This window comes from Gobius niger (assembly GCF_951799975.1).
Source record: "Gobius niger genome assembly, chromosome: 9".
Lineage (NCBI taxonomy): Eukaryota > Metazoa > Chordata > Actinopteri > Gobiiformes > Gobiidae > Gobius > Gobius niger.
In genome coordinates this window covers 36,564,760-36,581,124 of record NC_136860.1, presented here as the reverse complement: position 1 = coordinate 36,581,124, position 16,365 = coordinate 36,564,760, and the positions used below count along the sequence as shown (strand labels likewise).

The following is a 16,365-nucleotide window of genomic DNA, read 5'->3' as shown; positions in this document are numbered from 1 at the left end:
TAATCAATGGTCTGTTAGTATCACTGCCCCTCAAAATGTCTGTCTGTGCACGCCACTGCCTTCATTTATTCCTGGCAAACTCAAATGGATCAGATTTGTGCAATCAGATTCAATAACAATCCACATATGGAGCTTCTATGAATCGTTGACATAGTGCCCCCTGCTGGCTAGTGTTGGTACTGCGCTCTGTGAACATGATCCAGACCAGTGACTGAAGTAGATAAACCAAGTCCAGACCAACAAGTGTGAACATGACCTCAGAAACAGGAAAAATGTGTGAGGATAAAGTGTCCAATGAAAGAACGATGTCTGTAAAACATAACCACAGTCTGACTTTCTGTCTCTTCCTGGTTGATTATCTCAGACCTTTGTTCATCACAGTCTCTTGTTGGGTTTCTCTGATCCAGATGAAGCCGACCTGAGTCCCAAAGTTGGCTCCGTCCCGAACGTGTGAGAAGTATTTTTGAGGGTTACAGCAGGTGCAGGGCGTCACCTCAGGCCTGTCCCGCACCGTGTGGTCGTGAATGTGCTCAGGCAGGACCCCCCCGTTCTCCAACAGCAGTCTGGAAGAGACAGGTAGACTTTATTGTCCCCCGTAAGGAGAGGTGTCCCCTTCTGACACCAGGAGAACCTGTCACAGGGACGACATGGCGTCCTGGGCCGTACCTGTTTGCGAGGCGGATGTCGACGTGCGGCTGAGCGGACTCTGGATCGGGGACACAGTCTGGGTGGATTTTGGTGAAGTCCTGGACCTGGTGTCGGTTCATGGTGTAACAGCAGACTCCCACAGACGGTCCCACCGCCACGAGAATGTCCTTCACGTCGCTCCCAAACTCACGCACCATAGAGTTCACGGTGGCCATGGCCGCCCCCATCACTGTCCCCCTCCAGCCTGCAGAGACACGTATTCAGATTGACTGGAGCCGTCTGTCTCCTTCTCAACACTTCTAAAGGCTTGTAATCAACTGCACTGCAAATATCAAGCATTGGCTTAAATGACTTGAACTGAGGAAATGTTTCTTGTTTTGAGCGGTTTTCACTCATTTAGACACTTTTCCTGATCGGACCGAGTTTGCTTTGCTTGTTTGAGGACATTTCAGACCAGTTCTAGGGTAAATCTCGCTTGAAATAAGAAAGTAAAATTGCCAATGAGATGGCTTTTGAAGTACTTCCTGTCCTATGGCATCACTTCCTGTGGGCAGAGCCAGGAAGTGTTTAAATGTGTTTGTGCATGTCATGGTGGAATGGAAAGTGATGGCCCTGATTTTCGCTCCCAGATTGAAGGGGAAAAAAGGTAATACTTATAAATCACTTTATGCAACATGCTTACTTAATATAGGATTATCTTACTAGTTTATGGTTTGTTCTATTGTACATTGTTTGTTTTTAGCTCTTACGGTGGAATTTGTGTACATGGAAAATAAAAGACGGAACCAAACACAAGACCCACTTGTGCCCTTCATACATTAATCTGGGGCTACAATGACTATAAAGACATGGGCTGTATCCGAATGTCCACACTATCCCCTATATAGTCACTATAAAGTGGTCACATGTTGTAGGGGTGTCCGAATGTCCAGAGAGAAAAAAGTAGTGCACTCAAAATTTCCCACAATGCATCTGTAAAAGTAGCGAGCCGATACATGACCGATAGCTTCATGCTAACGTTAGCTGCTAACCTTTAGCTTGAGCTGTTAAATGACCGATAGCTTCATGCTAACGTTAGCTGCTAACCTTTAGCTGTAGCTGTTAAATGACCGATAGCTTCATGCTAACGTTAGCTGCTAACCTTTAGCTGGAGCTGTTAAATGACCGACAGCTTCCTCTCGAATAATCCAAGCCATTCATGTAAAATCCATGTGAAGTAAAAGCGTATCTGACTCGTCCATCCATCCATCCATTTTCTTCCGCTTTATCCGGGGCCGGGTCGCGGGGGCAGCAGTCTCAGCAGAGATGCCCAAACTTCCCGATCCACACACACCTCCTCCAGCTGTTCCGGGGGGACCCCGGGGCGACACCAGGCCAGCTCGGAGACATAGTCCCACCACCGTGTCCTGGGTCTTCCACGAGGCCTTGTCCCACTAGGACATGCCTGGAACACCTCCCGCGGGAGGCGACCAGGAGGCATCCGAAACAGATGCCCGAGCCACCTCAGCTGCTCCTTTCGACGTGAAGGAGCAGCGACTCTACTCCGAGCTCCTCCCGGGTAACTGAGCTCCTCACCCGATCTCGGAGGGTGCGCCCAGCCACCCTGCGAAGGAAACTCATTTCGGCCGCTTGTATTCGCGATCTTGTCCTTTCGGTCATGACCCAAATCTCATGACCATAGGTGAGGGCGGGAACGTAGATCGATCGGTAAATCGAGAGCTTTGCCCCCCGACTCAGCTCCCTCTTCACCACGACAGACCGATACAGCGACCGCATCACTGCTGACGCCGCACCGATCCGTCTGTCGATCTCACGCTCCATCCGCCCCTCACTCGTGAACAAGACCCCGAGATACTTGAACTCCTCCACTTGAGGCAAGGACTCCCCACCGACCTGAAGAGGGGAAACCACCTTTTTCCGGTGGAGAACCATGGCCTCAGATTTGGAGGTGCTGATCCTCATCCCGGCCGCTACACACTCGGCTGCAAACCGCCCCAGAGCAGCTGAAGTTCCTGGTTTGTTGAAGCCATCAGAACAACATCGTCCGCAAACAGCAGAGATGAGACTCTGAGGCTCCCAAACCGGACACCCTCCGGCCCCTGGCTGCGCCTAGAAATTCTGTCCATAAAAGTAATGAACAGAACCGGTGACAAAGGGCAGCCCTGGCGGAGACCAACACGCACCGGGAACAGGTCTGACTTACTGCCGGCAATGCGAACCAAGCTCCTGCTGCGGTCATACAGGGAACGGACAGCCCTTAGCAGAGGGCCCCGGACCCCATACTCCCGGAGCACCCCCCACAGGGCACCATGAGGGCCCCGGACCCCATACTCCCGGAGCACCCCCCACAGGGCACCACGAGGGCCCCGGACCCCATACTCCCGGAGCACCCCCCACAGGGCACCACGAGGGACGCGGTCGAACGCTTTCTCCAGATCCACAAAACACATGTGGACTGGTTGGGCGAACTCCCACGAACCCTCGAGTACCCGATGAAGGGCATAGAGTTGGTCCAGTGTGCCACGACCAGGACGAAAACCGCATTGTTCCTCCTGGATCCGAGGTTCAACTATCGGCCGGATCCTCCTCTCCAGCACCCTGGAGTAGACCTTACCGGGGAGGCTAAGGAGGGTGATTCCTCTGTAATTGGAACACACCCTCCGATCCCCCTTTTTAAAGAGAGGGACCACCCCGGTCTGCCAATCCAGGGGCGCTGTCCCCGACCGCCACGCGATGTTGCAGAGACGTGTCAGCCAAGACAGTCCTACAACATCCAGAGACTTAAGGTACTCAGGGCGAATCTCATCCACCCCCGGAGCCTTGCCACCAAGGAGCTTTCTCACCACCTTGGTGACTTCAGCCCCGGTGATGGGCGAGCCCACCCCCGAGTCCTCAGCCTCTGCTTCCTCATTGGAAGACGTGACGACGGGATTGAGGAGGTCCTCGAAGTGCTCCTTCCACCGCCCGACGACATCCCCAGTCGAGGTCAGCAGCCCCCCACCCGCACTGTACACAGTGTTGGTGAAGCACTGTTTCCCCCTCCTGAGGCGCCGGACGGTTTGCCAGAATCTCTTCGAGGCCGACCGATAGTCTTCCCCCATGGCCTCCCCGAACTCCTCCCAGACACGAGTTTCTGCCTCTGCGACCGCACGAGCCGCAGCACGCTTGGCCTGCCGGTACCTCTCAGCTGCCTCAGGAGTCCCACAAGCCAACAAGGCCAGGTAGGACTCCTTCTTCAGCTTGACGGCATCCCTTACTTCCGGGCGCCACCACCGGGTTCGGGGATTGCCGCCGCGACAGGCACCAGAGACCTTACGGCCACAACTATGAGCAGCCGCATCGACAATGGAGGAGGAGAACAGAGTCCACTCGGACTCCATGTCCCCCGCCTCCCCCGGAATCTGGGTGAAGCTCTTCCGGAGGTGGGAGTTGAAGACCCCACTGACAGAGGGATCCGCCAGACGTTCCCAGCAGACCCTCACAACACGCTTGGGCCTGCCAGGTCTGACCGGCTTCCTCCCCTGCCAGCGGATCCAGCTCACCACCAGGTGGTGATCGGTTGACAGCTCAGCCCCTCTCTTCACCCGAGTGTCCGAGACACGCGGCCGGAGGTCAGACGACACAACTACAAAGTCGATCATCGACCTCCTGCCTAGGGTGTCCTGGTGCCACGTGCACTTATGGACACCCTTGTGCTCGAACATGGTGTTCGTTATGGACAAACTGCGACTAGCACAGAAGTCCAACAACAGAACACCACTCGGGTTCAGATCGGGGAGGCCGTTCCTCCCAATCACTCCCTCCCAGGTCTCACTGTCGTTACCCACATGGGCGTTGAAGTCCCCCAGTAGAACAATGGAGTCCCCAGTCGGAGCACTATCTAGTACCCCTCCCAGGGACTCCAAGAAGGCCGGGTACTCTGCACCGATGTTGGGCCCGTAGGCCGAGACAACGGTGAGAGACCTGTCCCCGACCCGGAGGCGTAGGGACGCGACCCTCTCGTCCACCGGGGTGAACTCCAACACGTGACGGCTGAGCTGGGGGGATATGAGCAAACCCACCCCAGCCCGCCGTCTCTCCCCGCAGGCAACTCCAGAAAAATGGAGAGTCCAGCCTCTCTCCAGGAGTTGGGATCCGGAACCCAAGCTGTGCGTGGAGGTGAGCCCGACTATAGTCGGTATCTCTCAACCTCCCGCACAAGCTCAGGCTCCTTCCCCCCCAGCGAGGTGACGTTCCATGTCCCGAACGCCAGAAGCTGTGCATGCGGACCAGGTCGTCGAGGCACCTGCCTCTGACGGCCACCCAGTCCTCTCCGCACCCGACCCGTATCTGACTCGTATTTATCATAAATATTCCACTGTCTCTGAGTTTGGTTTTATCACAGAAATACTTTATTCCCGGAGTTTATTGAACTTTTAGCAGATGTCGCTCAATCTGCTGGTGTTCAGACACCGTACTGTGCCCCTTGAGTTTTAGATGGAGCAGTGCAACACATCGACTGCTCCTGTGTTAACCTTGTGTTCTCTTGTCCATCCATTGATTAAACCCCCCCCCCCTCGGTCTTTACCTGCGTGAGTGGCCCCTATGACCCGTCTGACCGGGTCAGCGAACAGCAGGGGAATGCAGTCAGCGCTGGGAGCCGCCAGCACCACTCCGCTCCGGTCCGTCACAACGCCGTCGTAAGAGTCCGGCTCGGGTTTTCCCATCACCCACACCTCGTTCGCGTGGTTCACCTGCAGGACGTCAAACACACAACCTGACTCGCCCTGCTGGGAGAAGGAGAAGCTGCAGACCCGGAGCCGAGACAGAAACACCGTGAAGCTAATCCACCGTGAGAGTGCGCCCTCTGCTGGTAAAGATCAGGTCTTGGGAAGATTGATTTGATCGACTCAACGAACGTGAGACTTTAACCGAGTTATTTCATTTTTTGATTTCTTATGGACCAATTTTGAAATCGTAGATGCTTCTGTTGTTTGATGAAGATAAAATGACACGTGTTGTTTTATAAAGATATAATAACACATTCATTTTCTGCTTAACCTCTTACCATCCGCCAAAAACAAATCCATTCTCTCCTCTTTGCCATTGTCGTCACTTTTTTTTATTTCCCTTATGTGTTTTTGTCACTTTTTTATTACTTTTTTGCTGGATTTTTGTAATTTTTTCTACTGGATTTTTGTCTTTTTTTGCTGGATTTTTGTCATTTTTTCTGATGGATTTTTGTCACTTTTTTTGCTGGATTTTTGCCACTTTTTTTGCTGAATTTTTGTCACTTTTTTTTGCTGGATTTTTGTCACTTTTTTTTGCTGAATTTTTGTCACTTTTTTTTGCTGGATTTTTGTCACTTTTTGCTGGATTTTTGTCACTTTTTTTGCTGAATTTTTGTCACTTTTTTTGCTGGATTTTTGTCACTTTTTTTGCTGGATTTTTGTCACTTTTCTACAGGATTTTTGACTTTTTTGCTGGATTTTTGTCACTTTTTTTGCTGGATTTTTGACTTTTTTGCTGGATTTTTGTCACTTTTTCTACTGGATTTTTGACTTTTTTGCTGGATTTTTGTCACTTTTTTTGCTGGATTTTTGTCACTTTTTTTGCTGGATTTTTGACTTTTTTGCTGGATTTTTGTCACTTTTTTTGCTGGATTTTTGACTTTTTTGCTGGATTTTTGTCACTTTTTCTACTGGATTTTTGACTTTTTTGCTGGATTTTTGTCACTTTTTCTACTGGATTTTTGACTTTTTTGCTGGATTTTTGTCACTTTTTTTGCTGGATTTTTGTCACTTTTTTGCTGGATTTTTGTCACTTTTTCTACTGGATTTTTGACTTTTTTGCTGGATTTTTGTCACTTTTTTTGCTGGATTTTTGACTTTTTTGCTGGATTTTTGTCACTTTTTCTACTGGATTTTTGACTTTTTTGCTGGATTTTTGTCACTTTTCTACTGGATTTTAGACTTTTTTGCTGGATTTTTGTCTTTTTTTCTGCTGGATTTTTGTAATTTTTTCTACTGGATTTTTGTCTTTTTTTTTTGCTGGATTTTTGTCACTTTTTTTGGTCACTTTTTAGCCTTTTTTGTTGTTCCTCATTTTCTTCTCGTTTTTCGCCTCTGTTTTGCAGAAGCTTTTAGATTTGGAGAATTTGGAGAAAACATGTTCAGGTGGGAGTTAAGAGGTTAAGATGGCGTTTATGCTAGTTGTAAATGAGTAAAAACAATAAATAATCCCAATCACATGCTACCCAAAAAATGCAGGCTGTAAAGTAAATATATTCATAATTATTTATTACGGGTACTTTTTACTTTCTGTGGCCAATTATTGCATATTTTAATTTTGAAGAATCTTGGCCTGGACTCTTGAGATTTTTAATCTCAACGAGTTTTGTCCTGGATAAATAAAGGACAAATAAAATGTAAAAAAAAGTTGATGATTCCTATGATTTCTCTCCTTTCTTTACTGATTACAGCAATGGCCGTTACCACAATAAAAATGTGATTTTGTTCCAAAATATTGTCTCTGTCCCTTGTTGAACAAATGAAGGCTCTGTCCTACAAAATACAATGAAAGGAGTAAAACACAGTTTTAATTTCATAAAATAACCCAAATAACAGTACATGTCGCCTAAACTAAGCTACATGTCAACACATTCTAAATTACACAAAATAATCCCAACGATACAACTGTAAAACATGAGCTAAATACCGTCGTGTATCCGTCTTTACCAGCAGAGGGCGCACTATCGCGGTGGATTCGCTTTCACGGTAGATTTGCCTCGGCTCCGGGTCTGCAGCTGAACTCTATTTCCTCCTGAAGGGTTTCAGTGTGTGACGGTGTGAGCTGTATGTCCACCAGCAGAGGGCGCTATGACCTTTCTGTACTTCTGCCATCACTCTGAGCATTTAACCCCTTAACTCCCACCTGAACCGAGCACAGTTTCTCCAGTTTGGCTTTACCCCAATCCAAAAGCTTCTGGAAAAAAGGTGCAACAAAACTGAGACGAAAACAATGATGGAAATGTGACAAAAAAGTGACAAAACATTTATGAAAAAGTGGCAAAAATGTCACAAGAAATTGACAAAAAATTGACGGAAAAAATGACAAAAATGTGACAAAATGTGACCAAAAAAAATGACAAAAATGTGATAAAAAATGACAAAAAATGGATAGAAAATTGACGAAAAAATGTGACTAAAAATTGACGTAAAAATGACAAAAATGTGACAAAATGTGACCCAAAAAAAAAGACAAAAATGTGATAAAAAAATGACAAAAAATGGATAAAAAAATTGACGGAAAAATGTGACTAAAATTGACGTAAAAATGACAAAAATGTGACAAAATGTGACCCAAAAAAAATGACAAAAATGTGATAAAAAAAGACAAAAAAGTCAGTTCAGGCGGGGGTTAAGAGGTTAAACAGCCCTTCTGTGCGTGTGTACCTTGGGGAAGTGCATGGTTTTGGGGTGAAATCCGGCGGTTAGGGCCAGCCTCCGCCTGTTCTCCTCCACCACAGCGGGGGGGTCTCTCCTCTTCGCGCTGCAGAACAGGTTCAGCGAGGACAGAGAGGGGAGGTAGGAAACCCCCCCGGCCCGAGAGCTGAAGCCGTGACCAAAGCAATCTGTGAAGCATCAGCAGTCGGTTACTTAATAGTTAACCCCAAAAGGCCTTTTCATTATGACCGTCGGGGGAAGTCTCTTTGTTTGCCTGTACTATTACTACTACTACTACTACTACTACTCAGGGGCGGACTGGCCATACTGTATGTCCATTCTGGAAGAGCACAGAAGGGCCACCAGTCCCGTCTCAACCGAGCTTTACCCAAATCTAAAAAATACAAGGAAAAGCATCAAAATAGCGAGAAAAAGGAGGATGAAAACATGAGAAAAACACGGACAAACAAAAAACACAACAAAAAATGATAGAAAAACAATTTTAAGAAACGACAAAAATGTGACAAAAATTCAACAAAAATGTGACAAAAATTCAACAAAAAAATGACAAAAATTCAACAAAAATTCAACAAAAAAATGACAAAAATTCAACAAAAAAATGACAAAAATTCAACAAAAATGTGACAAGAATTCAACAAAAATTCAACAAAAATGTGACAAGAATTCAACAAAAATTCAACAAAAATTCAACAAAAATTCAACAAAAATGTGACAAAATTCAACAAAAATGTGACAAATTTAATAAAAATTCAACAAAAATTCAACAAAAATGTGACAAAAATTCAACAAAAAAATGACAAAAATTCAACAAAAAAATAACAAAAATTCAACAAAAATGTGACAAGAATTCAACAAAAATTCAACAAAACAACAAAAATTCAACAAAAATGTGACAAAAATTCAACAAAAATGTGACAAAATTCAACAAAAATGTGACAAATTTAATAAAAATTCAACAAAAATTCAACAAAAAATTACAAAAATTCAACAAAAATGTGACAAAAATTCAACAAAAAAATACAAAATTCAACAAAAATTCAACAAAAATTCAACAAAAAAATGACAAAAATTCAACAAAAAAATGACAAAAATTCAACAAAAATTCAACAAAAATGTGACAAAATTCAACAAAAATGTGACAAATTTAATAAAAATTCAACAAAAATTCAACAAAAATTCAACAAAAATGTGACAAGAATTCAACAAAAATGTGACAAGAATTCAACAAAAATTCAACAAAAATGTGACAAAATTCAACAAAAATGTGACAAATTTAATAAAAATTCAACAAAAATTCAACAAAAATTCAACAAAAATTCAACAAAATTCAACAAAAATGTGACAAATTTAATAAAAATTCAACAAAAATTCAACAAAAATTCAACAAAAAAATGACAAAAATTCAACAAAAATGTGACAAAAATTCAACAAAAATGTGACAAATTTAATAAAAATTCAACAAAAATTCAACAAAAAATTACAAAAATTCAACAAAAATGTGACAAAAATTCAACAAAAAAATACAAAATTCAACAAAAATTCAACAAAAATTCAACAAAAAAATGACAAAAATTCAACAAAAAAATGACAAAAATTCAACAAAAATTCAACAAAAATTCAACAAAAATTCAACAAAAATTCAACAAAATTCAACAAAAATGTGACAAAATTCAACAAAAATGTGACAAATTTAATAAAAATTCAACAAAAATTCAACAAAAATTCAACAAAAATGTGACAAAATTCAACAAAAATGTGACAAATTTAATAAAAATTCAACAAAAATTCAACAAAAATTCAACAAAAAAATGACAAAAATTCAACAAAAATGTGACAAAAATTCAACAAAAAAATACAAAATTCAACAAAAATTCAACAAAAATTCAACAAAAAAATGACAAAAATTCAACAAAAAAATGACAAAAATTCAACAAAAATTCAACAAAAATTCAACAAAAAATTACAAAAATTCAACAAAAATGTGACAAAAATTCAACAAAAAAATACAAAATTCAACAAAAATTCAACAAAAATTCAACAAAAAAATGACAAAAATTCAACAAAAAAATGACAAAAATTCAACAAAAATTCAACAAAAATTCAACAAAAATTCAACAAAAATTCAACAAAATTCAACAAAAATGTGACAAAATTCAACAAAAATGTGACAAATTTAATAAAAATTCAACAAAAATTCAACAAAAATTCAACAAAAATGTGACAAAATTCAACAAAAATGTGACAAATTTAATAAAAATTCAACAAAAATTCAACAAAAATTCAACAAAAAAATGACAAAAATTCAACAAAAATGTGACAAAAATTCAACAAAAAAATACAAAATTCAACAAAAATGTGACAAAAATTCAACAAATGTGACAAAAATTCCAAAAAAATGTGAGCAAAAAAAAAACTCAGCAACAACGTGAGGAAAAAGGTCCGTTTTGTGGGTCTTAGCTTTCAAATGAGGTGCTACACAGCCAAAAGAGGACAGAATGCATTTGGTTTAGGCGGGCGGTAAGAGGTTTAAATATGTATTTGTGGAAGTGTCACAATCACGCTAATTTGGGCCAGGCTGGTCAGAGTCCAGGGCTGTTTTTCAGTCCCAGTCCGGCCCTGCTACTACTTTTCAGTTACTGCAGAAGTCGCCGGCACAGCATTAGTCACCATCCGCACACTCATATAAGGAGCGACAGCCTGGTTCAACAAAATGGTGACCAAAGTGCAGCAGAAGGAGGTGGGAGGTCAGTTTCTGCTACTGCGACTTTATAAAGCAATGAGTGAAGCAAAACAAACAGAGTCACAGTTACCGGCAACAAGATATTTAAACGCACAGGTCAAAGGTTTGGAAACGCTTCTTTTATGCACTGGTTTGTCTTTTATCTGAAGACTGTTTACATGTAGATTCTCAGTTATGAATGAACACAGGGCAGGCGGCAGAGCGGGTCGTCTCATGATCAGAAAGTCGAGGGTTTTGTTGGGTATTCAACTCATTTTTGGAAATTTTTTGTTTTTTTTTGGTCATTTTTTGGTCAATTTTTAATCAAATTCTTGTCATTTTTTTTGTCATTTTTTCTTAAAATGTTTGTATTTTTTTGTCATTTTTTCGTCAATTTTTTATCACATTTTTGTCTTTTTTTCTTTTTTTTTTGCATTTTTGTCTTTATTTTGCCATTTTTTCATCCATTTTTCGTTACTTTTTTCATCAATGTTTTCTCACTTTTTTGTCACATTTCCATCATTGTTTTTGTCTCAGTTTTGTTGCTACCTTCACAGCTTTTTCCCAGAAGCTTTTGGATTGGGGTAAAGCCAAACTGGAGAAAAGGTGGGAGTTAAGGGGTTAAACACTGTCAAATGTCCAGGTTTGAGCTTTGTTCATGTGGAATCAGAAACATGAAGTCGAGGACATTGTTAAAATATGATTATAATGAATATTGTCAATGCAAAGTCGACTAAATTAGACTAAAATAAAACATGTCAAAATGAACACTGGTTCAAGCCCCGCCTCCTGAAGGTGCACTGTCGTTGTGTCCTTGGGCAAGTCACTTCATCCTCCTGGCCTCCAGTGTCTGTGTATGAGCAGCTGATGGTACAGACTGGCTGCCTCGCTTTCATCAGTCTACCCCAGGGCAGCTGTGGCTATACAGAGTATGGCAGGGGTAGGCAACGTCAGGCCCGGGGGCCAAAACCGGCCCTCCATCATCAAACTCTGGCCCTCGAGATGATTTTGAGAAATATTATGACCCAAATCTAAGTGCTCTAGAAACGTGGAAAATACTGTCAGTTCCTTAAACACTCAGCAGAGCAGCCTTTTAGGCCATAATCCTAAAAGAATACTCTAAGAATAACAAGAAATGACTTAAATCTACTTGAATTAAGAGATAAAATGTAAAGATTGAGTGGATTTGGTCTGGCCTTAAAGCAGATAAAACCTATTCCTGCCAATGGAACAAGCACAAGTTTTTTCTAATTCAGATTATTTTGTATAATTTCAAGTGAAAAAAAGTTAATATTTTTACAGTAAAAGTTAATTTGTTTGATTTCCAGTGGGATTTCTCTTTGCTCCATTGGCCTCCGTGTTTTTATCGGATCTTAGATTAGTTCAAATAGACTGAAATTTAACATAAACTTTATTCCAGCGAATTTTAATAATTTCATTTAATCCTTTGTCCAGTGTGTGTGTGATGTAAACACTGGTTTATGTAACCGCTGCGCAAACCCCCACCTGAACCGACAACATTTTCTCCAGTTTGGCTTTACCCCAAAAGCTGTGAAAATAGCAACAAAACTGAGAAAACAATGATGGAAATGTGACAAAAAAGGGAGAAAAAATGGATAAAAAATGGACGAAAAAATGACAAAAATGTGACAAAAATGTGACAAAAAATGACAAAAAATTTAACAAAATTAGACAAAAAATGACTAAAAAATTGATAAAAAATGAGACAAAAAAATTACAAAAAAGTGACAAAAAATTGATAAAAAATTGACGAAAAAATTACAAAAAAATACAAAAATGTGAAAAAAATGACAAAAAATTGATACAAAATGAGACAAAAAATGACAAAAAATGACAAAAATGTGACAAAAATGGACCAAAAAAATGACGAAAAAGTGACGAAAAAATGACAAAAAATGGATAAAAAAATTGACAAAAATGTGACAAAAAATGACAAAAATTTGACCAAAAAAAGACAAAAAAATGATTAAAAAATGATTAAAAGTTGATAAAAAATGTGACAAAAAAATGACAAAAAATGGATAAAAAATGGACGAAAAAATGACAAAAATGTGACAAAAAATTGATTAAAAAATTTGACAAAAAATACAAAAATGTGACAAAAAATGGAAAAAATGTGCTGTGGTGAAAAGGTTCCTCTCGGTTCAGGCGGGAGTTAAGAGGTTAAAGTATTCCGCACATTGTCTCGAGACTAAACGGCTGCAAAGACATAAACTCCTCATCCACTCACCGCAGCAAACGCAGTGTGAAAAACCCACCTGGGATGAGACTCGACCTGTCGACTGATATCTCCCCCTTCAGCCCGGGCAGGAGGCGCAGAAACTCGGCCACTTCTCCGCGCACCTTTTCTCCACCAGGCGCGTCCCCGGAGCGCTCGCGGCCGGGACTCTCCGCGCAGGCGCATTTCTCCGCCGCTGAAACGTCAAACTCAAACGCGTACACCGGCGTGAACAGCCGCTCCGCGCACGCCAGCATCAGCTCCTTCCCTCTGGCGGAAGTGAGCACCTTCACCGCGCTCAGGTCCAGCTCATCCAGGACCTGTTTGAAGCGATACAAGCCGCTGGCGAGGGTGGCGGCGTCCAGAACGTGCACCTTTACGCACGCGTCCCTGAGCTTCTCCAGCGCGCGCTCATTCTCCCGGTTCTGCGTCCCGTGGAGAAGAAACACGTGACAGTTCAGGGAGAGACTACCGAGCGCAGGCGCAGACAAGCACGAAGGGCACCCCCCGTTTGTAAAGTCTACGAGTAACGCGTCGTGCATGTTGAGAAGCCCAGAGGAACGCGCGCCCGTGTCGGCTCCGCGCGCTCAGTCCCGGCTTTTATACGCGCGCGGGGCATGTGTGTTTCTTCCTGGAGCGCACGTGGGGTTCTCTCTGGCTCCGCCCCGTTTGGAAACTCCGCGCACACGGCTGGAATTTCTCATGTCGTTGTTTTGTGCTGAGTCTTGTAAGTGTTTGGCGTTTTGCATGCGGTTCCTGCAGAGTTGTGCAAAAAGGTTTCTCAATGTTTCTCAAGTTAACCTCTTACCACCCGCCTGAACCTCTTACCACCCGCCTAGACCGAATGCAGGCTGTCCTCTTTGGCTGTAGGTCTGTGGAGCACCTCATTTGAAAGCTAAGACCCACAAAACTGATCTTTTTCCTCGTGTTGTTGCTGTGTTGTGTCACCTTTTCTTATGGGTTTTTTTTTTGTCACTTTTTTGTCACTTTTTTGTCACATTTTTGTCACTTTTTTTGCTGGATTTTTGTCACTTTTTGCTGTTTTTTGTCATTTTTTTTGCTGTTTTTTGTCATTTTTTGCTGTTTTTTTTGTCTTTTTTTTGCTGGATTTTTGTCATTTTTTGCTGGATTTTTGTCACTTTTTTTGCTGGATTTTTGTCATTTTTTGCTGGATTTTTGTCACTTTTTTTGCTGGATTTTTGTCACTTTTTTTGCTGGATTTTTGTCACTTTTTGCTGGATTTTTGTCACTTTTTTTTGCTGTTTTTTGTCATTTTTTTTGCTGTTTTTTGTCATTTTTTGCTGTTTTTTTTGTCACTTTTTTGCTGGATTTTTGTCATTTTTTTGCTGGATTTTTGTCTTTTTTTACTGGATTTTTGTCACTTTTTTGCTGTTTTTTTGTCACTTTTTTACTGGATTTTTGTCATTTTTTTGCTGTTTTTTTTGTCACTTTTTTGCTGGATTTTTGTCTTTTTTTACTGGATTTTTGTCATTTTTTTGCTGTTTTTTTGTCACTTTTTTACTGGATTTTTGTCATTTTTTTGCTGTTTTTTTTGTCACTTTTTTGCTGTTTTTTTTGTCACATTTTTTGCTCAATTTTTGTCACTTTTTTGTTGGATTTTTGTCACTTTTTTGCAGTTTTTTTGTCATTTTTTCACTGGATTTTTGTCACTTTTTTACTGGATTTTTGTCACTTTTTTACTGGATTTTTGTCACTTTTTTGCTGTTTTTTTGTCACTTTTTTACTGGATTTTTGTCATTTTTTTGATGGATTTTTGGCATTTTTTGCTGGTTTTTTGTCACTTTTTTACTGGATTTTTGTCATTTTTTGATGGATTTTTGGCATTTTTTGCTGTTTTTTTTGTCACTTTTTTGCTGTTTTTGTTGTCACATTTTTTGCTCAATTTTTGTCACTTTTTTGCAGTTTTTTTGTCATTTTTTCACTGGATTTTTGTCATTTTTTGCTGGATTTTTGTCTTTTTTTTGCTGGATTTTTGTCATTTTTTTGCTGGATTTTTGTCATTTTTTTGCTGGATTTTTGTCTTTTTTTGCTGGATTTTTGTCACTTTTTTGCTGGATTTTTGTCATTTTTTTGCTGGATTTTTGTCACTTTTTTTGCAGGATTTTTGTCACTTTTTTGCCATTTTTTTGTCACTTTTTCCTGGATTTTTGTCACATTCTGTCAATTCACATCCTCATTTTCTTCTTGTTTTTTGCCTCTGTTTTGAAGAAGCTTTTAGATTGGGAGAATTTGGAGAAAACATGTTCAGGCGGGAGTTAAGAGGTTAAGCGTATGACAGGTTAGAGAGATATATAAATAAATAAACCTCTATTTGTTTTTGCTTTTTCTGTTTAACCCCTTAACTCCCGCCTGAACCAAGCACATTTTCTCCAGCTTTACCCCAATCCAAAAGCTTCTGGAAAAAAGCTGTGAAAATAGCGACAAAACTGAGACGAAAAATTGATGAAAAAGTGGCAAAGATTTTACCCAAAAAATGACAAAAATGTGACAAAATATGACAAAAATTTGATTAAAAATTGATGATTTTTTTTTTTTTAAATGTGACAAAGAAATAACAAAAATTTGACAAAAATGTAACAAAAAAAATACTAAAAATGTATTAAAAATTTATGATTTTTTTTTAAATGTAACAAAAAATTACAAAAATATGACAAAAAAAATTTGTCTCAAAAAATGAGACAAATTTGTGATAAGAAATTGACAAAAAAATTACAAAAAATGTGACAAAAAATGACAAAGAAATTGCAAAAATGAGTTGAAAACCCAACCAAAAAATGATGGAAAAGCAGAATGTGATTCATTTCATTTCTTTGACCCCTTAACTCCCGCCTGAACCGAGCACATTTTCTCCAGTTTGGCTTTACCCCAATCCAAAAGCTCCTGGAAAAAAGCTGTGAAAAAAGCAACAAAACTGAGACGAAATCAATGATGGAAATGTGACAAAAAAGTGACGAAAAATTGATGAAAAAGTGGCAAAAATGTCACAAAAATGTCACGAGAAATGGCCAAAAAATTGACGAAAAAAATGACAAAAATTTGACCAAAAAAATAACCAAAATGTAACAAAAAAATTACAAAAAATTTATGTTTTTTTTTTTTTTAAATGTAACAAAAATGTGACAAAAAAATGACAAAGAAATTGCAAAAATGAGTTGAAAACCCAACCAAAAAATTGAGCAAGAAGGTCACGAGTTCGGTTTCCCACTGGGGCCTCTCTGTGTGGAGTTTACATGTTTCTCCCCGTGTTTTTTTTCTATTATGGTCGATTGTTTCATAATTGCAGTACTTTTCTA

At 40.6% G+C, this 16,365-nt stretch overlaps 1 protein-coding gene across 1 annotated transcript; it reads right to left on the bottom strand.

Annotated features, from left to right (window-relative positions):
• Positions 1 to 289: 289 nt before the first annotated feature.
• Positions 290 to 13,593, bottom strand: lacc1 (laccase (multicopper oxidoreductase) domain containing 1; the record flags this gene model as incomplete). The annotated part of the gene is made up of 5 exons (XM_079562697.1): positions 290 to 563; positions 667 to 892; positions 5,216 to 5,381; positions 8,082 to 8,260; positions 13,092 to 13,593. The coding sequence occupies 5 exons, from the start codon at positions 13,591 to 13,593 to the stop codon at positions 356 to 358; spliced, it is 1,281 nt and encodes a 426-aa protein (XP_079418823.1). The 3' UTR covers positions 290 to 355.
• Between the last annotated feature and the right edge of the window lie 2,772 nt (positions 13,594 to 16,365).